This window comes from Dromiciops gliroides, chromosome 4, assembly GCF_019393635.1.
Source record: "Dromiciops gliroides isolate mDroGli1 chromosome 4, mDroGli1.pri, whole genome shotgun sequence".
NCBI classification, from domain to species: domain Eukaryota; kingdom Metazoa; phylum Chordata; class Mammalia; order Microbiotheria; family Microbiotheriidae; genus Dromiciops; species Dromiciops gliroides.
Window position 1 is genome coordinate 1,417,603 of NC_057864.1, and position 27,838 is coordinate 1,445,440.

Consider the following 27,838-nt stretch of genomic DNA (forward strand, 5'->3'; position numbering starts at 1 on the left):
ATATATCTTCAGAACTATTAAGAAAGTGATAGGGGTCAGCTAGGTGGCACAGTGGATAAAGCACTGGCCCTGGATTCAGGAGGACCTGAGTTCAAATCCAGCCTCAGACACTTGACACTTACTAGCTGTGTGACCCTGGGCAAGTCACTTAACCCTCATTGCCCCACCAAAAACAAAAAAAAATCATCCCCCCCAAAACAAAAAAATAAACAAAAGAAAACAGTAAGATTTTCATTCCACACTCTGAGGGTAATATGTTAGAAAAAATTATAAAGGTTAATTCTTTCTTTAGAAGTGAAAATTTTCTCTCATTTACCTGAGATACTCCTGTCCCAGAAAAATTAAACCATCCCAGAGATTCTGGGATCTCCAAAAGGTGATTAGTCACTCTTCCCTAGTGCACATTTCCTAACCAAATGGGATATGATAATTTGATGAAATATGTGACTTGGTCTGTGCATGTTTTACTAATGATTTAAAATGATAAAGGTTGGGCTTGCTGGCTTCTAAGATTCTTTCCAGATCAACATCGTCCCCTTTGTAACATGCTTGTATTATTTTTTCATAGAATCTCAGTCATAATGGACCTTGGGGACCATGACATCCAGCCTGTAGCTGAACAAAAATACTCTCTATGAGGGGCAGCTAGGTGGCGCAGTGGAGAGAGCACCGGCCCTGGAGTCAGGAGGACCTGAGTTCAAATCCAGCCTCAGACACTTAACACTGACTAGCTTGTGACCCTGGGCAAGTCACTTAACCCCAATTGCCTCACCAAAACAAATACTCTCTATGACATCCCCAGTTAATACTTGCTTAGTACTTGCTTGAAGATCTTCGATGAAGGAGACCTACTACCTCTAGGCACAGCCCAAATCCATATCTGGAACACACTTCCTCCACATCTCCATCTCTTGGCTTCCCTGGCTTTCTTCAAATCTTAATTCAAAATCCACTTTCTCCAAGAAGCCTTTCCTGGTTCTTCTTATATGCAAGTCCCTTTCTCTCCAATTTAGTTGATGTCAGTCAATAAGAATTTATTAGGAATCTACTATGTGAGAGGCACCACGATAGATGCTGGGGATAAATAAAGACAAAAAAACAGTCCCTGAACTCAAAGAGCTTATAATCTAGTCGGAGAAACAACAAGCAAACAAATATGCACAATCGTGCTGTACACAGAATAACTAAGAAATAATGAACAGAGGAGAGTCACCAGAATTAAAAGAAATTGGAAGAGGACTCCTCTAGAAGGTAGGGTTTAGGGGGGACTTGAAGGGATCCAGGGAAACCAGGAGGTGGAAATGAGGAAGGAGAATATTCCAGAAATGCTTGATAGCCAGAGAATACCTGGAGTTGAGATAGGAAGTTTCTTGTTCATGGAACACAGGGGTATATAAAGTATAAGAAAACTGGAAAGGTGTGGGCATTATGAAGTTCTTCAAAAGTGATTTTGGTTTTGATCTTGGTGATAGGGAGCCATTGTAGTTTACTGAGTAGTAGAGTGACATGGTAAGACTAGGATAATCACTTCGGCTGCTGAATGGCAGATGGACTGAAGTGGGGAGAAATGAGGCTAACAGACACCTCAGTGGGTGATTGCAATGATCTAGGCAGGAGGTGATAAAAGCTTATACCAAGGTGTTGGCAGCATAAGATGAGAGAAGGGGCATATTTGAGAGATGTCTCAAAGATGAAATAGAGAGTTCATGGCAACAGATTGGATATGAGGGAAAGGATTATATTTATTCTGTACATAATGTATATATCTTGTTTATACAAAATTGTTTGCAAATTGTCTCTGCCATTAGACTATGAACCCCTTGAGGTCAGAGATGGTTTATCATCATCATAATTTTTCTTAGTATCTTCAGTACGTAGCCAAGAGACTGGCAAATAGTAAGTGTTTAATAAATAATTCTTTTAAAACATTCTTTTTTCAGTTTCAAATTCTCTCTTCTTTAAGCTTCTTCCCCATCCCTTGAGAAGACAAGCAATATGGTACCCATTCTGCATGTGAAGTCATGAAAAACATATTTTCATATTAGCCATGTTTCAAAACAAAACAAAAACTCCACAAAAAAGTAAAGTGAAAAATATGTTTCAATCTTTATTCATTGTTCATCAATTCTCTCTCTGGAGGTGGATATCATTTTTCATCATGAGTCCTTTGGAATTGTCATGGATCATTTTATTGACCAGAGTAGCTAAGTCTTTCACAGTTGATTGGTGTGACAATTATTGCTTTTGTGGTGAATAATGTTGTTCTGGTTTTGCTCACTTCACCTCACATCAGTTAATATAAGTCTTTCCAGGTTTTCCTAAACCCATCCTCCTCCTCATTTCTTATAACATAATAGTATTACATCACAATCATATGCTACAACTTACTTGTTCAGTTACTCCCCAATTGATGGGCATTCTCCCAGTTTCCAATTTTTAGCTACCACAAAAGATTTATTGTTAATGTATTTGTACATACAGGTCCTTTTCCTTTGTCTTTGATTTCTTTGGGATAAAGATCTGGTAGGGCTATTTATGGGTAGAAGGATATGCTCAGTTTTATGGCTTTTTGGGTATAGTTTCAAATTGTTCTCCAGAATTGTTGGACCAATCCCCAACTCCAACAACAGCATATTAGTATATCTGTTTTCCCCTATCCTCTCCACCATTTCATTTATCATTTTAATTTTCTGTCATGTTAGCCAATCTTATGTGTGTGAGGCGGTACCTCAGAGTTGTTTTAATGTGCTCTTTTAATCATTAATTAAAAAAATGACTATTGATAACTTTGATATCTTCTTCTGACAACTGCCTATTCATATCCCTTGACCTTTTATCAATTGGAGAGCAGCTCTTACTTTTGTACATTTGGCTCAGTTTCCTATAATTTGAAAAATGAGGCCTTTATCAGACAAACTTGCTATGACCCCTCTCCCTCAGCTTCCTGCTTTTATTCTAATTTTGGCTGCATTGCTTTTATTTGTGCCAAACATTTTTAATTTAATGTGATAACAATTATCCATTTTACCTCCTGTGATCCTCTTTATCGCTTTTGGTCATAAACTCTTCCCTTATCCATAGATCTAACAGGTAAAATATTACATCCTTCTCAAATATGATTATGATATCAGCCTTTATGTTTATATCACATCAATCACTTTGACCTTATGCTGGTATATGGTATAAAATACTGGTCTATGCCTAATTTTTGCCGGACTTTTTTCCAGTTTTCCTAGAAGTTTTGGTAGAATAGTGTGTTCTTGTCCCCCAAATTTGGATTTTTGGGTTTATCGAATCCCAGATAATTATAATCTTTTGCCTATGCATATTGTAGTTTTATTCTATTCCACTTATCAATCATTCTATTTCTTAGGTGGTACCATATTGTTTTGATGATTTCTGTTTGGAAAAATAGTTTGAAATCTGGCACTGCTAGGCCATCTTCCTTAACTTTTTTTTCATCAATTCCCTTGATATTCTTGACCTTTTGTTTCCAGATGAATTTTGTTAGTACATTTTCTAGTTATATAAAATTATTTTTGTAGTTTGATTGGTACAGCATTGAATGAATAAATTAATTTACATAGAATTGTCATTTTTTATTAGATAGTTTGGTCTACCTATGAGCAATGAACATTTCTCCATTGTTTAGATCTGTCTTTATTTGTATGAAAAATGTTTTGTGATTGTGTCCATATAGCTCCAGGGTGGGTCTTGGCAGGTATTTTATGTTGTCTATGCTTATTTTAAATGGAATTTAATTTTCTATATATTCCGGCTAGATTTTGTTGGTAATATATAGAAATGCTGTTGATTTATATGGGTTTATTTTATATCCTGCAATTTTGCTAAAGTTTTTAATTGTTTCAACTAATTTTTACTTAGTTTTGTGGGGTGCTTAGCATACTATCACAACATCTGCAAAGATCAATAATTTTGTTTTCTTGTTGCCTATTTGTTTACCTATTTTTATTCCTTCAATTCCTTTTTCTTCTCTGGTTGCTAAAGCTAACATTTCTAGTAATTAAATAATAGAGGTGATAATGGACATTTCTGTTTCACCCCTGATCTTATTGGGAAGGCCTCTAACTTATCTCCATTGCATATAATGCTTGCTGATGGTTTTAGGTAGATACTGCTTATTATTTTAAGGAAAGCTCCACCTATTCCTAAGCTCCCTAGTGTTTTTATTAGGAATGGCTGCTGTATTTTGTCAAAAGATTTCTCTGCATCTATTGAGATAGTCATATGATTTTGGTTAGTTTTCTTATTGATGTGGTTGATTATGTTGATAGTTTTCCTAATGTTGAACCAGCCCTGCTTCCTGGTATAAATCCCACCTGTTCATAGTGTATTGTCCTGGTGATCACTTGTTGTAATCTCCTTGCTAATATCTTGTTTAAGATTTTAGCATCAATATTCATTAGGGAAATTCGTCTATACTTTTCTTTCTCTGTTTTGGCTCTGCCTGGTTTTGGTATCATGACCATATTTGTGTCATAAAATGAATTTGGTAGAACTCCTTCTTCACCTATTTTCCCAAATAATTTGTATGAAATTAGAAATAATTGTTCTTTAAATGTTTGGTAGAATTCACCTCTAAACCCATCTAGCCCTGGGGATTTTTTCTTAGGGAGTTCATAAATGGTTTGTTCAATTTCTTTTTCTAATATGGGCTTATTTAAGGAATTTATTTCCTCTTCAGTTAACCTAGGCAGTTTGTATTTTTGTAAATACTTATCCATTTCATTTAGATTGTTAAATTTATTGGCATACAGTTGGGCAAAATAGTTCCTAATTATTGCTTTAATTCCCACTTCATTGGTGGTAAGATCACCCTTTTCATTTTTGATACTGGTAATTTGTTTTTCTTCTTTTGTTTTTTAATCAAATTAACCAGTGGTTTATCTGTTTTATTGCTTTTTTCATAAAACCAGCTCTTCGTTTTATTGATTAATTCTATAGATTTTTGCTTTCACTCTTATTAATTTTTCCTTTAATTTTCAGGATCTCTAGTTTAGTATCCAATTGGGGATTTCTAATTTGTTCTTTTTCTAGCTTTTTAAGTTGAATGCCCAATTCACTGATCTCCTCTTTCTTTTTTTATTCACGTAAGCAGTTAGAGCTATAAAATTTCCCCTAAGCACTGCTTTGTCTGTATCCCATAGATTTTGGTATGTTGTCTCATTATTGTCATTCTCTTCGATAAAGTTATTGCTTGTTTCTATGATTTGTTGTTTGACCCACTCATTCTTTAGAATGAAATTATTTAGTTTCCAATTGATTGATTTTCCGTCTACCTTTCCATGGCTCTCTCTTACATGTAATTTTTATTGCATCATGATCTGAGAAGGATGCATTTACTATTTCTGCTTTTCTACATTTGACTATGATGTTTTTGTGCCCTAATACATGGTCAATTTTTGAAAATGTGCCATGTACTGCTGAGATGAAGGTATATTCCTTTCTATCCCTATTCAATTTTCTCCAGACATCTATCATGTCTAACTTTTCTAGTATTCTATTCACCTCTTTCACTTCTTTCTTATTTATTTTGTGGCTAGATTTATCTAATTCTGATAGGGGAAGATTCAGACCCCCACCAGTATAGTGTTACTGTCTATTTCCTCTTGTAACTCATTTAACTTCTCCTCTAAGAATTTGGATGCTATACCACTTGGTGCATACATGTTTAATATTGATATTACTTCATTATCTATAGTACCTTTTAGCAAGATGTAGTTTCCTTCCTTATCTCTTTTAATTGGATCTACTTTTGCCTTTGCTTTGTCTGAGATAAGGATTGCTACCCCTGCTTTTTTGCTTTAGCTGATGCATAATATTCTGCTCCAGCCTTTTACCTTTAATCTGTGTGTATCTCTCTGCTTCAAATGTGTTTCTTGTAAACAGCATATTGTAGGATTCTGGTTTTTATTCCATTCTGCAATTCACTTCTGTTTTATGGGAGAGTTGATCCCATTCACATTCACAGTTAAAATTAATAACTGTTTATTTCCCTCCATCTTCTTTTCCCCTTCTTTTCCCCTATTCCACTTGACCAGTGTTTTGCTTCTGACCACTGCTTCCCTCAATCTGCCCTTCCTTTTATCAGCTGCCCTTCTTTCTCTTGCCCCCTTTTCTCCCTCTTGTGCCCTCCCTTCTATCAATACCACCCTTTCCCCCTTTTGTTTCCTTAAAGAGAAATATAAGTTTCTTTATACAAAAGGGAGTGTATTTTATTCCCTCCCTGACCCAAGTCTGATGAGAGTAAGGTTGCAACAATGCCCACCCCTCCCTTCTTTCCCTCTGTTGTAATGGGTTCTTTTTGTGCCTCTTCCTTTGATATAATTAACCCCATTCCACTTCTCCCTTCCTCTCCTCCCCTAGTCTTATTTTATTCTGTCCCTTAAGTTTCTTTATATCATCACATCAAAGTTGATTTAATAACAATACCTTTACAGAGATACAGATCTCAAGAGTTAAAAGCATTATCCTCTCTCATCTGGACTTAAGCAGTTTAACATCATTGAACAACTCTTTTCTCCCCCTTGTTTACCTCTTTATATTTCTCTAGAGTCTTGTATTTGGAGATCAAATTTTCTGTTCATTTCTGTCTTTTTCTCAGGAAGCCTTGCAAGTCTCCTAGTTCATTGAATGTCCATCTTTTCCTCTGAAAGAGAATGTTCAGTTTTTCTGGGTAGTTGATCCTGGGTTGTAATCCAAGCTCCTTTGCCTTCCTGTATATCATATTCCAGGCCCTGTGATCCTTTAATGTTGAAGCTGCCAGGTCCTGTGCAATCCTGACTGTGGTTCCATGGTATTTAAATGGTTTCTTTCTGGCTGCTTGGAGTATTTTCTCCTTCACCTAATAATTCTGGAATTTGGCTACTATATTCCTTGAAGTGTTCCTTTTGGGGTCTCTTTCAGGTGTTAGGTGGATTCTTTCAATGATGATTTTATCCTCTGATTCTACAATTTCAGGGCAGTTCTCCTTAATAATTTCCTGGAATATGGTGTCTAGACTCTTTTCTTGATCATGGCTTTCAGGTAGTACAATAATTCTCAGATTATCTCTCCTGGACCTATTTTCCAAGTCAGTTGTTTTTCCAATGAGGTATTTCACATTTTCTTCTATTTTTTCAGTCTTTTGATTCTGCTCGTCAGATTCTTGTTGTCTCATGGAGTTATCCACTTCCACCTGCTCAATTTTAATTTTTAAGGCCTTATTTTACACAGTAAGCTTTTGCACTTCTTTTTCTGTTTGGCTAATTTTTTCTCTCATTTGGCCAATAGTATTTTTTAAGGAATTGTTTTCCTCAGTCATTTTTTGTGTTTCTTTTTGCAGTGTAACTCTCATTTCTCTTATTTCTTTTTCCATTTTTCTTCTACCTCTCTTATTTGATTTAAAATATATATATATATATATATATATGTATATATATATATATATATATATATATATTTTTTTTTTGTGAGGCAATTGGGGTTAAGTGACTTGCCCAGGGTCACACAGCCAGTAAGTGTTAAATGTCTGAGATCGGATTTGAACTCAGGTACTCCTGACTCCAGGGTCGGTGCTCTATCGACTGCACCATCTAGCTGCCCCTCTTATTTGATTTTTAAAAGCCTTTTTGAGCTCTTCAAAGATGGCTTTTTGGTCTTGAGACAAGATCATCTTCCCTCTTGAGTCTTCACTTGTGGGCGTTTTGACTAACTCATCTGTGTTTGAATATTGGTCTTCCCTTTCACCATAGAAGTTGTCAATGGTAAGGTTCCTTTTTTGTTTCTTGTGCATGTTGTAGGCTATTTAAAAACTTATCAAGTTGAAGTCTGCTCCTGGGGCACAGGGTTCATGGTTTTAAGCTTCTTACTGCTCTCAGCTGCCCCACTCTTGGCTGCCCCATTCTCAGCTGTGTCAGGTTGCAACAGTGTTGAGCTGCCAATGAGCCAAGCTTTGCTGAGTTGATCTGCCAGCTGAGACGAGTGTTGCTAAGCCACACTGAGCCGAGCTTTGCTGAAGCGAGCCGCCCTCCCCTTTTACCCCAGGTAAGACAGAACTTTTCTGAAGTCTTCTGAATTTTCTCACGTAGCAGGATTTTGTCTCTCTTTTTGTAGGTTCTGTAGTTCCAGAATCTGTTTAGAGGCTTGATTTAATGTTATTTTTGAGGGAAATATAGGAAATCTCAGGAAAGTTCCTAGCTTCTCTCTGCCATCTTGGCTCCCCCCACCTCAGCAGATCATTGCAGCATATTTCTTAATATTGAACTTTATTTTAGTTTGGCTTTTCTCAACTCTGGAGTGATGGTCATATCACTATAGCAAGATCCAGGGTTTGTGTGTGTGTGTGTGCGCACACACTCTCATGTGCTGCTGTTTTCAGAGTTACTTCTGGGGGTATATAATTTTTTGGTGCTTCCAAGGGAGTGTTATCTGGGAAGAGGTGTGGTCATTGCTCCTCTAGTCTGAGTTCTGATTCTTACATAGGAAGGACTTCTGCTTCCTTCTTACTCCAGGCACTAGTGCTCCTCTCTTCACTCTGAAACTGTGAACTGAACCTGCGTAATGGGTAATGGGGTTGCCAATTGGGACAGCTGCTGTGTCTAGTGCTAGCACAGGGGTTCTCTGTAATCTCTTTTTGACCAGTTTTTCAATTCCCTTACTGTCTCTGGACAGTGAGAGTTTCTGGAACTGTTGCTGCTGCTGAAGCTTCAGCCTTAGTCTTCAAGGCCTATGCAAGTGGTGTTCTTGCTTCATCTCAACCCCAGTGTCATAGACCTCTCGTTCTGATCCCCTAAGCTGTCAGGCTGGAAAAATGTGTCACTATGACTCTTTGTTTCTACATAATGCCAAAATTTAATTTAATGTGCTATTTAAAGTCATTTAGATGGGAGTGTTGGGAGAGTTTGGCTGGATTGCTTCTTCTCTTCTGCTCTCTTGGTTTTGCCCCTATTAAGAAATGCTTGTTGACCTAACTTTTGGACATTTATGATTGTAAAGACATTTCTTAAGTCTAAACCTATCTTTGGGTAAGAGAGTCTTTTGTGTTCCCATTTCTCCTTTGAAGATAAAATATGCAAAATCTTCTAGGGCTTACAGATTTTTCAATAACATGTGATATGCATTTTATATTTCATTGAAAAGACCAAGTATTGCATTAATACTTGGTAGAAAAAAATTGTTAAAACTATCCAGAGGCATGTTCCTGTGTTTCTGAATAATAAACTAATTAAATATTTATTTGTTGCCAATATAAGGGTATGGCTAGGCTTTGTTTTAATTACAACCATCCAAATAATATTGAGACATTGCTTAAAAAGTATTGGCCCTTCCCCCTTTATAGCAAATATTGTCATCTACATGTCAGGAGAACAGATAGTGATTCTAGCTATAACCAGCTATTTTACCTACATCAAGAATCCAATCCAACAAGCAATTATTAAGCTCATAATAATTACAAGACACTGTCCTAGGTGCTGAGGTTTTTGTTACCAGATGTGATTCTCCAGTGAGGAAATTCCTATTACCATTACAGAAGAGCACCTGCTCTGCAATTTATTGTCTTAGAGAGTTGGTTGGGACACGAAGTGAAATGACTTTCCCAAGTATCACATAGCCAGTATATATGAGGGGCATAGCTTGGATGTCAGTCTTTCTGACCATTAGACTTGCTGTCTATCCACTCTCCCAGTTGCCTCTCCTGCTGGGGGATACAAAGACAAAACCAAAATATATGTCTGCTCTCCAAAAGTCTATATCCTACTGGAGGGCTGAAATATGTAAACAGATAAATGTATAAAATAATACAAAGAAATCTAAAATAATTTTTCCAGAAAAAGGTGATACTAACACTTATTTACATTGGAAAGAGGGAAGCAAAACTTGGTTTCCTCATTTGCCAAATGTGGAGGCTGTATTTGTTGATTTCTAATGTCTTTCCCAGTCCTAAAATTCATTGCCTCTAAGATATTGCAGAGCAGAGACTGATGATTTTAATTTACATTTATGTTTTCATTTGCCCCAAATGCCCAACGAGCTCTCCTAAGATTTAAAGCTGAAAATTACCTTGGAGGTCCTCTAGTCCCAAACCCTTCATTTTATAGAAGAGGAAACTGAAGCCCAGAGAAGTGGTGGTATGGTTAATGTCATGTAATGCAATGTGACAGGATTTTACCCCCCCCCCCCCATCTCTTAGCTCTTAATGGCCTTTCCACCACAACACACACCTTCGCTTCAGGATGACTAAGTTGAAGTGATATCACTTTGGAGGAACACATAGTCCTTGTATACATATACACAAATAAACGTCATACATTATTCACTTCTATTTATTTTTATTTTGAAAGACATTCTAAATGTAATGTAATGAAAATATTTAGTCACTCAGAATCCAGAGACAGATCTGGGTGAGTCTAATATACGTGAGGTGGATTCATTCATTGTCTCTCAATGGACAAATTGTTTTCGTGATTTCCAGTTTAATTCTGCAATTGATCACTTTCAAGTGCAAGGGATAGTATGTGTTTTATTAGGTACGTTTTTATTCTTTGTTTCTTGTGTCAAACAGAATGATATGATTTTGATTTGCCTTAGGGAATGGATCAGTATCCACAGCAGAGAGAAATAAAACCATGGGAGTATCAAAGTAGAGTGTAAGTTTCTTGAGAGCAAGACCTATTTCACTTTTGCCTCATATATTCAGTACTGCATGTTTTTCTCCCTGATTTCATCAAGGCAGGAAAGCCATCCTGTAGAAGCTCCCTCCACCAACACAGCCATAAAAGGGAAATTCCTAACAACCCCATCTGCTATGTCACATCCCTGTGCAATAAATGCCAGTTGCTCCATAATTTTTCTAGAATAAGCCTATTTGGCATTTATAACACTTTACAAACTGGCTCCAACTGCCTTTTCTAAGGTAGTTGGACATGATTCCCATTTATGTACTTTTCAACTGAGAAGGCTGGTTATCTTTCTGTACCTCACTTAAGATGGCCCATCTTCCAACTCCATACCTTTGCACATGGTCTTCCTCATGCCTGGAGTTCACTTCTTCCTCATGATCACTTCTTAACATTCCTAGTTTCTTTCAAAGCTTAGCTCATGTCTCCTCCTACATGAAGTCTTCCTTCATCTTTTCAACTATAAGCACCTTCTCTCCTAAAATTACCTTGTATTTATTTCATATATATGTGTACATATATGTATGTATATTTCTACGTGTGCATGTTGTGACTCCCCAAAAGAATGGGAATTCCTTGAAGGCAAGGGCTTGAGGGATTTTTTTCTATCCCTAATATCCAGTTATAGTATATAGTAAGCAAATAGTAAATTTGTAATGGTTGATCACTAAGTGGTCCATAATTGGTGATCTTAGACATTTGCCCCAGGATACTGAAAGGTTAAGTGTCATAATCATACAACTAGTCAGTATATGTCAGAAGCAGGAACTGAAGCCTTTATGACTTCAAGGATGGATGTCACCCATTATGAGATGCTGTCCTTTACTTTGGCCATAGCAATAACTCAATAAATATTTATTGAATCTAATTTAAAGTAAGCATATGTGTATATGCACTATAAGTCATGATGCTTTGTCTCAAATTTCTCTTATATCTTCTACACACCAGCACCCTAGTTTCTATTCAGACTGACTGTAATTGTCAATTGGACAATTCTAGTCAACTAAAATTTGTTAAGTGTCTTTGAGGTGGCACTTAATTCAGTCAACTGAAATTTGTTAAATGCCTACTTTGTGTCTAGGCACTGTATTAAGTGATGGGGATACAAAGAAAGCAAAGCAAAGCCAAACCAAGCCAAACCAAACCAAACAAAATAGTCCCTGCCTTCAAGATGCTCACAACAGAATGAGGAACACAAAATGCCAACAACTTTCTAAAGACAAGATATACACACATGTGTATATGTATAATAGATTGGAGGTAGTCAACAATGAAGGTACTAAGATTAAGGAAGACTGGAAAAGGCTTTTTCCTGAAGGTGGAACTTTAGTTGAGACTTAATGGAAGCCAGAAGTCACAGAGAACAGGGAGAAGATTCTAAACATGGGGGGAGGGCAGCCAGAGCAAGTGGATTTCACAGCTTTTCCACAACAGAAGACTGTATTTGATCTTGTAGGTAATAGGGAGCCACTGCACTTTACCGAAGAGGAGGATGATAGCACTACAACCCTTCATTTTAGGAACCAATCTGACATGTGAGTTAAGGATTGATTGGAATGGGGAGAGATACTTGTGACTAGAAGACCAACCAACAAGCTGTTTCGATAGTCCAGATGTGTGATGATGACAGCCTGGTGGCAGTGTCAGAGGAGAGAAGGGAGTTGTTAAGAGATGGTAAGAAGGTAAATTCAACAAGACTTGACCACTGACTGGATACAGGAGATGAGAATGAGGAGTCATTGGTGATACCTAGGTTTTTAAGCCTGGGTAACTGAGAGGATGGTAATACCCTGGACAGTACTAGGGAAGCTAGGAAGAGGTAGGAAGACAGGGTGAAAAATGATGAGTTCTAATTGCACATGTATCACCTATATCTGATTGTTTATTGTCTCAAGGAGGGGTGAAGGGAGGGAGAGAAGGAGAGAGAAAATTTGGAACTCAAAACTATAAAATAAAAAATGTTTATTATTTTTTAAAAATGATGAGTTCAGTTTTGGGCATGTTGAGTTTAAGATGTTAAGTTTATAGAAAAGAAAAGAGGAAAGGAGTAAGCATTTTTAAAGCATCTGCTATGTGCTAGTCACCATACTAAGTACTTTTTACAAATATTATCTCACTTTATCCTTACAACACTGTTGTTGTGTTATTATTATCCCACCTTCACAGTCGAGGAAACTGAGGCACAGTGGTGAAATGACTTTTCCCAGCATCATTTAACTAGTAAGATTCTGAGGCCTAATTTGAACTCAGTACTTTGTGACCTCAGGTTCAGCAATCTACCTACTGCTGTCTAGGACCTATGGAACATCCAGTATGAAGTATCTAAAACACTTTTGGAAATTTGCGTATAAAGGTCATCAGAAAGAATAGGGCTGAACAAGTAGATCTGAGGGCCATCTACATAGACATGATACTTGAATCCATAAGAACTAATGAGGTTACTAAGTAAAATAGTATAAAGGGAAAAGGGAAAAGGTCCCGGAATAGAATACTGGGCTCTAAGTCCCCCTGTTAGTGAATGTGACCTAGAGGAAGATCTGCCAAAGAAGACAGAAAGGTAGTGATCAAATAGGCAGAAGAAGCAGGAGAGAGTGGACTCCAAAAACCTAGAAAGAGATGATCAAGGAGGAGATCGTGATTGACAACATCAAGAGGCATAGAGAGGTCAAGAAGGATGAAGCTGATAAAAGGTCATTGGATTTGACAATTAAGCTATCGTTAATCACTTTGGAGAGGACAGTTTTTGTTGAATGATGAGGTCAGAAGGAAGACTGTAGAGAATCAGGAGAGTGAGAGGACAGGAAGTGGAGACCCTTATTTTATAAGACCTTTTTAGGGCCTTTTACTATTAAAGGGAGGAAAGATACATAATGATGGTTATCAGGGATAGGTTGATCAAGTGAGGGTTTTTTGAGGATGAGGGAAACATGGACATGTTTGTAAACAGTAGGGAAGCAGGCAGCAGATGGGGAGAGATTGAATATTAATGAGAGAGCAGGGGTGATGGAAGGGCAATCTGCTGGAAAAGACAAGATGGAATAGGATTACATGCATATGAGGGGTTTGCCTTGGCAAGGACAAGGGCCTATTCTTCATGTGAAATGGGTAGAAAAGAAGAGGAAGTCCTCTGTGAATGGCCTCAATTTTTCCAGTGAAATATGAAGTAAAGCTATTAGCTGAGAGAATGGGGGAGGAATCATGGGATGTTTGAGGAGTGATGAAAAGATCTGGAAAAGCCACTGTGGTCAATAGGATAGTGAATTGTTGAGGGAGGTGTCAAAGGATTGATTTGTCATATTTAATGGCATAGGAGCAAAGAATGCAGATGGTGGGAGTGATCCAACGTGAGGATCTGGAAAGGCAAGATCTAGAGGATAAAGGGGTAAAGGACTTGAGAGATGAGGACAATGTAGAGTTGGACTGGTTCACTAAAGATTCTAGATGGGGAAGGAAAGAGCATAGTAAGTGTAGGTATGGTGGCTTGGGAAAGAACTGAAGGGCTGGAGGGATTGAGGATTGGAGTTTCAAGGAAGAGGGAAAGGTAAAAAGACAATCAATTGTGATCAGGTAGAGGAATTTCAGCTTTTCTGAACATAGAACTGGTACATATGTGAGTGATGACAGGATTAAGGGTGTGGCCATCTTTGTATGTAGCTGTGGTAGAGTGGAATAGTAGGTCAAGGGAAATGAGTAAGTTGAAATTAAAGTATTTGAGGGAGTTTTATTAGTGACATAACACATTGATCAATAAGTCAATGAGTATTTATTAATAACAACCATGTGTTAGATGCTGTCCTAGGTGTTGCGGCCACAAAAGCAAAATGACACAGTCTGTGCCTTCAAGAAGCTTCCATGTTCTTGGGGTGGATAACAGCCATATCTATGCCATACCATTTCAGACCTGGAACTCAAGCTTCCATGCCTAGGACCTAGACTTTGGAATAGGGTAAGGACTAGTTAATCAGCTTAATCCAAAGCACCATTCCTCTGCCTTCCCTGGCTACAAGATTCCTCCTTGGCCACCACTTTTCTATCTATACATGTTGTTTTCTCAAATGTAAATGTTTTTATGACAGGGGCTGTCTGGTGTGCTTGAATATGAGTGAATAAATGAATGAATGATAATTTAATAAGTACCTACCATGTGTCAAACATTTTGATACTGAACTGGAGAAACAAATTCCAAAGAAGAAAGTGTTCCTGCATTCAAAGAGCTCATATTCTATTAAGGGAAACACCAAACAGATGGGAGTGGAAGCCAGGGAGAGACACTTTGGTCTGTGAAGTTGTAGGTACTTGGATGGGTCCATAATTGGATAGACTGGCAAACTCCTATTCACTAGGGAATAATCCTCAACAAAGCCTGCTCTTCTTTTCCCCTTGATGAGTTCATCCTGAAACATCCCCTTTTTTGAAGGCACCCTGCCTGGCCTGCCTTCTCCTTCAGGACCTATTCTTTCCTTCCTGGATTTCAAAATCATCCCTCCTTTGTAACCTTTCCCCTTTTATCTCCATCTGTGTGTCAACTTCTTCCAATGGAATGCAAGCTCCTTGAGGACAAGGGCTATCTTAATTTTCCCTTGTATTTGTATCTTCTGAACTTAGCACAGTGTCTGAAATAGAGTAAGCACTTAGTAAATACTTGTTTCATTCCAGCAATAGTAGCATTGACAGAGAAGTTGCAAGGAAGTGGACAGGTAGCAAGAAAGAAGAGAGTGGAATAAAGACTGGCTGGGGCTTTCCTAAAATAGTGTAACTGGAGAGTTGGGGAGGGGCACCTCAGGGTTGGAGCTCCCCCAGTACATGATCTCTAGTGTGCACTATGGGGTGGTTAGTTAGCCAGGAGGCTATGGAGGAAGTAGTCAGAGAGAATGATGTGATATTTGTATCCAAGGGCTTAGCCCAGTGCCTGACACACAGAAGAAGAGCATCATAAATGCTTCTTTAAAAACCAGGTACACATTTAAATAAATAAGTCCAAAAAATGCAAGGCAATATTTTCTTTGTGGGGAGGCACTGGCTGCTGAAAAGATCAGAGAAAATGTTATGAAGAAAGTGACATGAATATTTACTAAGGTTCTCAAATACTTATTGATTTTAATTTTTCAAAGTAGATTCATTTCTTTTATCTCATTTAATCATTAGAACAACTCTTAGAGTTATTCAGGGCAGTGCAAATATTATTCCCATTTGGCAGATGATGAAATATCAAAGAAGGCCCCTCTATTCTAGGCAGTTCTTCAGGTCTCTCTGAGGAACTTGGGCTGTCCACCCTTCCAGAGTCTACACAATGACCTCCAGACTACCAGGCTATCCCAGAGGACATCATTCAGCCTTCTTGGCATTCTGTAACTCCCAGTCATTTTTAATGAATCACCTTTTGAAGTAGCTATGAGATCATAATTGCTTGTTAATTATTTATTAGCTAGTTCTCATTATAAAATTGGCATGACTGAAGGGTAGGATTCTGTTCCCCTTAATTGAAGAACTCAAATACTCTTCTAATGTAGGACGACATTTCTCACTGAAGAAATAGCCACAATAGTGTCTCCCCCTGTGCTATCATTTGTCACTTAGTTTTATATCTATATACTTATATGCTTACCCAGGCATATGCATATGTACATTTTTATGGATATATGTGTGTTATGGCCTTTTGACATGCTTTCCATGTGTATAGGTCTGCTTTCTCAGTTGCATGGTAAATTCTTTATGGGCAGGAGTTTTCTTTGTAGTTATAAAAACAGGAGGTGCTTCCCAAATATTTTTGAATGAATGAGTTATTGAATAAAATTTTTTGTTCAAAAATCCAGGAATGAGTCTAATATAGAATAAAACATTTGTGATTGCAAAAAATGAGAATAATATTTAAACAATTTGTGATCATAAACAATCAGAAATAACATTGTGACCTTTTACATAGTGCGTAGAAGTTGGCAAAGGCTCCTCCTCACAGGATTCTGAGATAGGTTAATGTCACATGTTAAAAGCATGTTTTGTAACTGAATCTGTGATTTTGTTGGAGTAAGAAACTCCCACAAAATGGATCAGAACCTCTTGGGCAACTTCTAGCCTTAGAGTTTCCATTCAGGGAACACTGAATGGTTCAGGGACCAGGGTCACATCATTTGTATCAAGGGACAGCATTTGAACCCAGATCTTCCTGATTCTAATCCCAGCTTTTGACCATGCAACAGTATAAGTATCATTAAACCCATTTTAAGAATGAGGACCCTAATGCCCAGACAGATGAAGGGACTTGACCAATGCCACACAGGTCTTTTGAAATAAAGGTGGAATTTGAACCCAAGTCCTATGATTCTGGATTCAAAACCCTTTCCAACAATGCCAATTAGACCCAAAGCAAGTAGTGCTTTGCATTGTTGTTGTTGTTGTTGTTCGATTGTGTAAGTCACGAGAACCCACTTGGAATTTTCTTGGCAAAGATACTGGAGGGGTTTTCTATTTCCTTCTCCAGCTCATTTTGCAGATGATGAAGCTGAGGCAAACAGGAGTAAGTGACTTGCTCATCTTCACACAGCTAGTAAGTATCTGAGGCCAGATTTGAACTCAGGAAAAGTCTCCCTGATTCCAAGCCCAGTGCTCTATCCACTGCATCACCTAGCTTCCCTTTTGCATTACTGGAATGCCTGAAATCTCATGGTAGGAGTAAATTTTTCTGAAACCACTTCATTACTCAGTTTTCTCAACTCTTGCCCCCTTTCAAGCAGAAGCTGTACCAAGGGCTAGACCAAAGGCTAGTGGTCCATTTGCATGTACATGATCAGGGCACCTGCCTGTCCGCAATTGAAATGAGGTCAGACAGTTCCTTCACATAGACCAACAGATGGTAAATGACTTTATTTTGCCACACCCTATGCCAACTTGTGTCATGAATTTCCTGCCTCCCTCCCCTGTCTCCAGGGGTTAGCTGGGACCTTCCTCTGAGTGTTGTTCGAACATTTCTCCTTTTGTAACCCAAATCAACCCCAGCTACAACAGCCAAAACAATAGCAGCAGCAGCATCAACCATAATGTCAACAAGAAAAGATTTTCCACTTGTTAACATCAGCAGGCAATTTGGAGTAGACAGAAACCTGGTCTTGGAGTCAAGAAGGTCTGGATCCCTATCCTGCCTCTGAAACAACTGGATGTGTAACTTAGGCTGAGGCACTTGATCTATTATTGCCCGAGGCTACTCTCCAAGATGAAAAATTATAGCAAATATGCTCTTTTGCTTTGGTAAAGGTACTTTACACACTGGGAGCTCTCATTATATATATTTAGAGATACAGGGAATCCAAGAAGTTGTCTAGTCCAAGCTTTTCATTTTACATGTGGGGAAAATGCGACCCCAAGAAGTGAAGGGGCCAAAAATATGACCTAAATGATGGCAGACTCCTGCATTTAGATCTGGAAGGAATGTCCAAGGCTACCTAGGGCATCCCTTTTCTCTTACAGAGGAGAAAACTGAGGTCCAGTGAGGTTAAGTGGATTCTTCAAGGACACACAGGTAGTAGACATCAGGATTCAAACCCAGATTCTCTCTCCCTCGAGACAGAGCTTTTTTCATTATACTAAGAAAGACCAAAATAAGCCAGGAAGAGGTTATTGTAGCTCTCAAAGCGGGCTTCTTTGCTTAGTTGCTGGCTTCCTTTGTGAGGAACCAGTCAGCTTTCAAAAACCAAAAGCAAGATTATAATTGCAGAATGAAGAGAGTTTCCTGTTTTCCCAGGTGGCAGTGGGATAGGGTGCAGAACAGAGAAAGAGTCACTAAACTGAAAATGAAAAGGCTCAGCTGCTACAAGAGAGCCCATGGAGCCATTTTCTTATTGGCCTGGAACTAGAACTCCAATAATCCACTAGGAGGAGAGGCCACATTAGTGGGAAGGCAACAGTGCCATAGTTAGTGATGTTTTCATCCTCATCACACATTCTGTGTAAGGGAACAGGGCCTTAACTTGCAGAATATCCTTCTCCAAAAGCACAAAAGGATTTAATCTCTGTAGTTATTCAGTTCTCAGAGGCAGGAGTCGAAGCTGCCTCTTGCAAACATGCTGTCATTTGTGAAATGCAGGTGCTGTGGATTAGGGCCACCTGTAGAATGACGTCCTGGGAGCTAAAATGCTAATTCCATCACCAAGTGGAACAGACTGACTGCCAATGTATCCATCTGGGAGACCCCTAAGCAGGATGGGAAAACCATTTTCCAGAATAATATCTCTGTCATTGTTTCCAGCTTCTCTGAATCAGAGATAATGGAAGGGCCACCCTTCTTGTCCTCTCCCAGGTGCCAGGTGTAATTCATGGGCCGAAGAAAAACTAAATAGATATTTCTTATGAATATACAAGAGATTATAAATCAACCCCAAACATAATTTTAGGGCATCAACGATGAGCTGTGGTACCCACCTCTTGACAGAGAAGGGAGGAACTCTAAGTACAGATTGAGCCATAGACTTTTTGAACATGGACAATGTAGGAATTTGTTTTGCTTGAGTTTGCTTAGTTGTTCCAAAGGGTTTTTTGTTTTGTTTTGTTTTTATTTTCTCCCCTCAGTAGGACTGGGGAGGAGAGAAAATAGAGGGTTTTTTAATTGAAAAGATAAAGCTAAATTACAAAAAATGAACAATTGTCAAATTGTGGTCAGAGAGTCTGAGTTCAAATCATAACTCTGCCATCTATGACCCATGTCACCTTAGACAAGCTGCATAACCTCTTAGAACCTCACTTTCTTTATCTGTAAAATAAGAGGGTTAGATTTGATGGCTCCAAAGGTCCCTTTCAGCTCTCACAATCTATAAGAATTGCAGTTTGCCACCTGCTCTCATTGAAGAGCTGATGACAATGACAAATCCCTAAAGAACAATGATCAGGGGAAGGCTTACTTCATCTCTTTCCTAGGAAAAGGAAATAAAGGAAACCAAATGTGTTCTCCAGTCACACACACTTTCATAGGATCACAGATTAAGAGCTGGAAGGAGCCTTGAAGACCATCAAATCCAACTTCTTCCTTTTACAGATGAAGAAACTGAGGTTCAATGTCTTGACCCAAGTCACAGGATTTGAATTCAGTTACTCCTGACTGACAGTTGATCTCCTGAACCATCCAGGAAAGTCAGGAGAGCATTCAGGAGACAGATTCCTGACTCTGTTGCTGTGGAGGAGTTCCCTGAAACCACAGGCCCCAAACTTCTTCATAATTGAGTAGATCATGGGGTTCCAGGTCTGAAGTTGGTAGGGACCTCTAAGGCCATGGAATCCAAACCCTTAATTTTATAGATAAGGAAACTGAGTCCCAGAGAGTTAATGAGATCATAGATCCAGAGCTAGGAAGCACCTTGAAAGCCACTTAGGTCAATCCTCAAATTTTATTATTGTTTATTTCTTAGCTGACTTGTCTGTGGTAACCCAGCTAGTCTGAGGCAGAACTTGAACCCGGGACTTCCTGCATGCAAGGCTGGCATCCTATCCATTCTGCCTGAAGGCCTCTCAGCATATCATTAACTTAGTTTGTACAAGTTTTTTTTTTAATCAGGGATTTTTAAAAGGTATTTTCATCCTTAAGTTTCTCTTAAATATCCATACCCAGGGGGCAGCTAGGTGGCCCAGTGGATAAAGCACCGACCCTTGATTCAGGAGGATCTGAGTTCAAATTCCAACCTTAGACACTTGACACTTGTTAGCTATGTGACTCTGGGCAAGTCACTTAACTCTTATTGTCCTTCAAATATATATATATATATATATATGTGTGTGTGTGTGTGTGTGTGTGTGTGTGTGTGTGTGTATCCATACTCAGTTTTCGAATAGAGAAGAATTGGCATTAGAAGCAGATGCTCTCAGTGACTGGCAACTGTGTAGATGATCAGGCACATCCTTCACCCTTGACACTGTGCAGTGACATCTGTGCTGTGTGTGACTTCTGGATATCTTACCGAAGCGTGTCACTTATTAAATTCATTGAAATTTTTTTTCCTTGGGAGCAATTTGGTATTTTGAATACCAATGTAGAAATGTGACACTGTAAAAGCCATCTATGAGATGCCATTTCCTTGTCCAAACTGACTGTATTAAGATGCAATAATAGATCAATATGCGAAGAGCTCTGAATTTGGAGTCAGTGGACCCAGATTCAAAGTTTGGCTCTTACTCACTACCTGGATCACCTTGAGCAAGTTATTTAACCAGGATGGTACTCAATTTACTCATCTGTGAAGCTGAGCTCTAAATCTGACTGTGGGTATAGGCATTTGCACAGTGCTTTAAAATTTGCAAAGTATATCATATACATTACCTCATTCAATCTCCCAATAACCCTGTAAAGGAAATGATCTATGTTCTGTTCTCATTCCCATTTTACAGATAACAAACTGAGACTCAGAGAGCTTAGCCCATGGTTCTTTAGCTTTTTCTGACTCCAGTTCTAAAAGCTTGTCCCAGCACCAGATTCCCTGTGCACAAAATCACCACTGATATATATATATATATATATATATATATATATATATATATATATATATATATATATATATATATATGTATGTATGTATATGACTTTAAAGATTGCAAAGCCCTTGATAGACATTCTCTCATTTGAGCCTCATAAGACTGATCCTACAATTACCCAGTCATGCAAATGATAGGAGCATTAACACCCCTGTTATACAGATGAAGGAACTAAGACTAAGAGAGATGATAAGTAGTGTGTTGGTGAATGCTTAACAATTGGCATTCCACAAAATATGTACTCATGACACACCTTTAAGTTTAATCTCCATCCATCACTTTCTGAAGTCTAGACAATAAACAAAACAAATAAACAAAAAGAAAGTCCTGATCTTTAGCATTTGCTGCTATCTGAAGTGTAAATGCTCACACTGAAAATGGAATGACCTGCTAGAAAGTATCAGAGTAAAGATCTGAATCAAGGTCATTCTAGATCAAAATCCAGTATTCTCCTCACTAGATCAAGACACTGAATGCACAGTAAGAATGCAGTCACTTATTAGCAAGTCCAAACATTTTTAAAAATATTGAACACTGTGGCATCCTGTCACTTCCCACATCAGTAACATACAGGCAGTGGCTTCCATACTGCCAAGCAACAGAACACGCATGCCCTATTGATTTTCTGTGTCCCTTTTGGAATGGAAACTATTTGAGGGCAGGAACTGTTGGCCTTTTTGTTGCAACTATCTGGTACAATCTGGTACATAGGAGGTGCTTGGTAATTGCTTATTTAATGACTGATTGAATGGTGATCTTTGAAAAGGATCCTGGGTTCATAGCTCTTCCCAACTGGAAGGAATTTAGAGGCCATTCCATCCAATCCCTTTATATTACAGGTGAAATTCATTATGTACCAGTTAAACAGTAAGGACACTGGTAGAATCCAAATCCAATTTATCAAAGAAACTCAAAATCTTCCTTCACAGTCAGTAGTAGACTCAAACACAGGAATTAGGCCACTTTTACTTTAGACAGTTCCCTATTTATTTAAAAAATAAAAACAAAGCTTTCACTGTATATTACATGAGAAAATCCACACCAGATATACCAAGGTGCATTGAAAATATCTTTCAATCTGGAGTCAGAACAGGGATTAAAATCCTTCCCCTACAGCTTTATTGCCCTTTGGGCATTATTCCAAATTGCTCTCCAGAATGGTTGGATCAGCTCACAGCTCCACCAACAATGCATTAGTGTTCCAATTTTCCCACAGTCTCTCCAACATTTATTATCTTCCTTTTTTGTCATTTTAGCCAATCTGATAGGTGTCAGGTGGTACCTCAGAGTTGTTTTAATTTGCATCTCTCTAATCATTAGAGATTTAGAGCATTTTTTCATATGGGAATAGATAGCTTTGGTTTCTTTATCAGAAAACTGCCTGTTCATATCCTTTGACCATTTCTCAATTGGGGAATGACTTGGATTCTTATAAATTTGATTTAATTCCCTATATATTTTAGAGATGAGGCCTTTATCAGAAGCACTGGCCTCAAAAATTGTTTCCCAGTTTTCTGCCTCCCTTCCAATTTTGGATGCATTGCTTCTGTTTGTACAAAAATTTTTTAATTTAATATAATCAAAATCATCCATTTTGCATTTTATAATATACTCTATCTCTTGTTTGGTCAAAAACTGTTCTCCTTTCCAAAGATCTGATAGGTACACGATTCCTTTCTCTCCTAATTTACCTATGGTATCACCTCTTATGTCTAAATCATGTATCCATTTTGACCTTATTTTAGTATAAGGTGTAAGATGTTGATCTATGCCTAATTTCTGCCATACTATCTTCCAGTTTTCCCAGCAGTTTTTGTCAAATACCGAGCAATTCCACTTTTAGGTCTTTTTCCCAAAGAAATCATGGAAGGGGGAAAGGGACCCACATGTACAAAAATATTTATAGCTGCTCTTTACGTGGTAGCAAGGAATTGGAAGTTGAGGGGGTGCCCATCAATTGGGGAATGGCTGGACAAGTTGAGGTATATGAATACAATGGGATACTATTGTGCTGTAAGAAATGATAAGCAGGAAGAGTTCAGAGAAACCTGGAGGGTCTTACGTGAGCTGATGATGAGTGAGATGAGCAGAACCAGAAGAACATTGTACACAGTATCATCAACATTGAGTGTTGACCTACTGTGATGGACTATATTCTTCTCACCAATGCAATGGTACAGAAGAGTTCCAGGGAACTCATGATAGAAGAGGATCTCCAAATCCAAGAAAAAAAAAAGAAAGAAAGAACTGTGGAGTATAGATGCTGATTGAACCATATTATTTCTTTTGTTTTGGGTGCTGTTGTTTTTTTTTTCTATTTTGAGGTTTTGCATCACTGCTCTGATTTTTTCTCTTGTAACAGGATTAATGCAGAAATAGGATTAATGTTATTATGTGTATATATATGTGTGTGTATATATCTATATCTATATGTATATTTATAGAGATATATAGATATAACCTATATCAGATTACCTGCTGTCTAGGGGAGGGGGGGAGGGAGGGGAGGGAGGGAGAAAAATCTGAAATTGTAAAGCTTGTATAAACAAAAGTTGAGAACTATCTTTACATGTAACGGAAAAAATAAAATACCTTATACATTAAAAAAAAATCCTTCCCCTACAACTTACTGCTACTACCTGTGTGACTGTGAGAAAATTATTTACCTTCCTATCCTCATCTTCCAAATGGTTAGTTGGATTGAACAGCCTTTGACTTCCTTTCTAGAGCTAATTCATTATAACGAAAATTCACTCTATACTAAACACCAAATACATGTCTAGAATTCAAACCATTTTCTCAAAGAAACTCCAGATTTGCCTTCAGTCAGTGGTGGACCAACATATAAAATCTGAAGTCCCTCAAACAATTCAGAATCACATGATATGAGAGGTTTAGAAGGGCCCTCACTGCCTATCCAGCCCACTTGTTCAACAGAGAAAGTGAAAGCTGTTATTGCAAGATGGGTGGCCCTCTGCTTTTGGATTAACTCCTTTTGCTCTTAGTTCTTCCTTCTCCTCCTCTCTCAGCCTGTTGCAAGCCTCTATACCCCTCCAGAACTATGTTGGGCTACTTTGGCAGTCAAATAATTCCAACCCCAAATGAAAAATTCCTTTCTCTGGACTTTGTTTAATATTTGTCTTCTCTGTTTTCTTCTGGTTAATTATCTTAGTATGCATGTCCTGTCTCACCATTTGCCATTAGTGCTTTTAAAGTCAATCTTTTAGACTGAAAATTCCTTGAGGTGACTATGTATTATACTTCTTTGTATCCTTCATAAAGCACATTACTGGTACTTGAAATTGCTAACCAATTAGCTAATTCATAGACATAGCTCTTGAAAAAGAGAAATGTGGCTTTTGTTTTCTCCTGAAAATGATGACCAATCTTTCCAAAACTGAAAGAATGGCAAAGATGTATTTTTAAACCTATTTATTCCCAGCTCTCTTTGACACACACCCGTGGATTTGAACATCCTTCATGAAGCCCCCAAACTTCCAATTGCTCACATTTCTCTAGCTTGATAAAGTAAACATTGAATAAAATTACATTTTAGTAAAAACCATTAGCAACTCTGAATAATGAGGGATAAATTCACTCAGGATTAGACAAAGTCTTCTGGAATCAGAAAACTTGATCGGGGTCTACCCAGAAGCATTGCACAATGAAACCGGAGATTGATTATTTCTGTAGGAAGGAGCCTCTTATTTTTTTTAAAGCCTTGTTATTAGTTATTAGCCAAGCCCTGTAGCAGCTTCTAGCAAGGAAGGGGGAGAAAGGGTTTTAGGGATGGAGAGTCTTAGCCTCAAGCTTTTCTTGCCTACCTCCACAGAACTTAACTGAACCAGAACCATCTGGAGGAGAAATCAGAAAAAGAACTCCAGTGTCTGAGGAGCTCCTGGGGGCTGACTAGCTCATACACAGGACCACTCCTGCTCATTCCCTTCAGCATCTCTTTCCCTGCAACCCCCGACTCCAGTCAAATTCAACTTGAGCCAGAAGGCTCAGGAAAATGTGAAATGGATTCAAAAGTAACCCTTCCTATGCCATGGGAAACTGAACAATCGAAGGGCTTGGTGTGAGGAAAAACCCTCCACATACATTGTCCAGGCTGACAGCTTACCAAAGGAAAACAAAGGACGACCATCCCTCCACCCCCCCCCCCAGTCTTCAGCAAAACTTTTCATCCCTTCCCCAAGAGTGGAGAACATAATCCCCACCTCCATCCATTCAACCATCCATCCACCTCCCTTCCGGGGCTCCAAGTGGCATCTCCCTAGCGTCCTACACCCAGTGGGGTTTAGAGTGGGGAGTCCGAGAAGGATCCCAAGAGCAAGGGGTTGGTTCAATCTTGACTGGAGTGTGTGTGTGTGCGTGTGTGTGTGTGTGGGGGGGGGAGGGGGGCTGGCGGAGAAATCACCTTATGATCCAGGACGCTGATGTATCCATCCAGCAGCCGCCCCTCCTGAGGAATTCCCAGGCGCTGCGGAGACTGCCCTAGTTGTCCGTTGCTTCCGGCCGTCCCCAGGCGCAGGCTGCTCTCCGCTGCCGGTTTGCCAGTGGCCCCAGACGCTGCCTGCTCCTGTTCGCGTTGCTGGGGGGATTCCTTCTGGCCGCCACCGAGGCCGCCGTACATGAGCAACAAGCTGGTACACATGGTGGTGAGCGCTAGACATACAGCCAGCCCATGGCGCTGCAAGAAGAGAAAGACTGCGCTGAGCTCCCTAGCTCTGCCCTAGCCAGGGGGCGGGTGGAGTCAGCACCCTGGAGAGCTCTGGAGCCTACAGGGCGCCAGGGTGCGGTCAGCACCCGGGAGAGCTCCAGCAGCAGTGCCTACTCTGTGCTCTGCCATCCCTAGGTGTGTACAACCCTCGCTCTGGGAGCCGGCACAATCCTCCCTATACAGCAGAAGATGCTCCCAGCCTGGCTGGGCTAGGCTCTGCTCTGCTCGCTGCTGCCGCCGCCCCCTCTCGCTCCCTGGCTCTCTCGGCAGGGGGCAGGTGGTGCCTGGTCATCTGCTCCCGGAGGTGGAGGTGACAGGGGCTGGGAGGGGATGCTCATCTGGGACCTTAGAGAGGGGGAGGACTGAACAAGCGCGTGCCTTCGGCTCCTGCTCTCCCCCCCCCCCACCTTGAAGACACCAGGTTCTCTCTCTCTCTCCCCTACCACTCTTATTCCTCCTCCTCTTCCTCTCCATCTATCGCTGTTGCTCCTTGGAAGTTTGGAACCCGTCTGGAAAACCGAGAAAGTCTTCAGGGAACTCTCTCCCCCTCCTCCTTCCTCTCCACACCCCCACCCCCCCCATTTCCCGAAGCTGACCCTTCCCCATTTCACCTTAAGCTACACCCCCCCCTCCTTCTTTTTCCACTGCCTCTTTTCCACTTGCCTTTTGGACATCCCACCCTGGACTGTAGGAAAAGCGTATGTAACTGAGTTTCACATTCCCAATATTCTCTTCCCCGGGCTGGAAGCTACAGCAGAGGCGAGGACCGTGTGTGTGTGTGTGTGTGTGTGTGTGTGTGTGTGTGTGTGTGTGTGTGTGTGTGTGTTTAAAAACAGGCATTAAAAAGCAGGTGGAAAGTTGCCCCTTGGACACCGAGGAGCCCGGGGAACCGGAGCCGGGGTTCGCGGTTGCGCGCCTTGCGCGCCCGGACCCTGGTGCCCCTTCCCCAGGGGCCGTTGCTCTGCCCGGGTCCGTCTCAGCCCCTGCCAGCCAGGAGTTGGGAGCTCGCACTCACCATCAAGGTCTTCATTTTTGGATGCCTTCTCCGCACAGAATCCTCAGGCACGGGCGTCCGGGGCCACTTTTTCTCCTCCGGTTTCCATGGCCAGGGAAAGTGGGCACCAGGGTGGCAGGGCTGAGGAGGGTGGGGTGGGAGCTTGGGGACGGTGGCAGCCTGCCGAGGAAGTGCCGGTGGCGCTGGCGGCAGCAGGGCTATTCGGCCAGGTAGCGAGCTAGCTGGGTTTGGGATGGGGAAAGCGCTGCTATTGCGGAGATTAGAGACAGAATTAAAACTGAACTGGACCCTCTTAGTCTCTCAGTGATCTACACAACTGCCGCCTGACGCCGCCTGCTGGGTCCTAAAACCCTCTGCATCCCTCCCCCTACAAAAGGGGGACATCACATCTTTGCAGCCCAGGATATGGGGGGCTTGGAAGGTAACTTGGGCCTCATTCCTTCCAGTTATTGATTGATGGATTGATTTTTCGCACGGGCCCACACAGAGAGAGAACAATTGTTCCTGTTTTAATTAAATCACCCAACAAGCAGAACTGAAAGAGTTGGCTTTTTGTCCCCTCTGGGTGATAGCCCCCAGGCAGTCTAGCTGCTTTCTGCTGTGTTAATTCAGTAAACAGAAGAACCCCCCCACCCCCAAGGATGTGGAAGAGGAAGGCTCCTCCAGTGCCTAGGACCGTGGGCTCTGGACTCTGAGGACCTAGAATCAAATTCCACTTCTGCCATTCCCTCCTTGGTGACTTTGGCTAAGTCACTTAACCATCTTAGGTCTCAGATTCCTAATGTGGAAATGAGGAATTGTGGACTACATGGTTTCTAACATCCTTTACAGATGGATGGGAATAATGAGGAGAAGATGGAGCAACAGCAGCAGCAACAGAAGTGTGATGTGGCCAGATAAATAATCCAAGAA

General features: G+C 40.0%; 1 protein-coding gene across 1 annotated transcript in view; it reads right to left on the reverse strand.

The window, feature by feature from the left end:
- Positions 1 to 27,245, reverse strand: part of ST6GALNAC5 (ST6 N-acetylgalactosaminide alpha-2,6-sialyltransferase 5) — a 235,257-nt gene extending 208,012 nt beyond the window's left edge. Inside the window, exons 1-2 of the mRNA XM_043999504.1 lie at positions 26,927 to 27,245; positions 25,609 to 25,881 (exon numbers count right to left, since the gene is read on the reverse strand). Of these exons, the coding sequence (XP_043855439.1) occupies positions 25,609 to 25,881; positions 26,927 to 26,941 (288 nt within the window). The 5' untranslated portion in view covers positions 26,942 to 27,245. The remainder of the gene's footprint in view (positions 1 to 25,608; positions 25,882 to 26,926) is intronic.
- Positions 27,246 to 27,838: the final 593 nt, after the last annotated feature.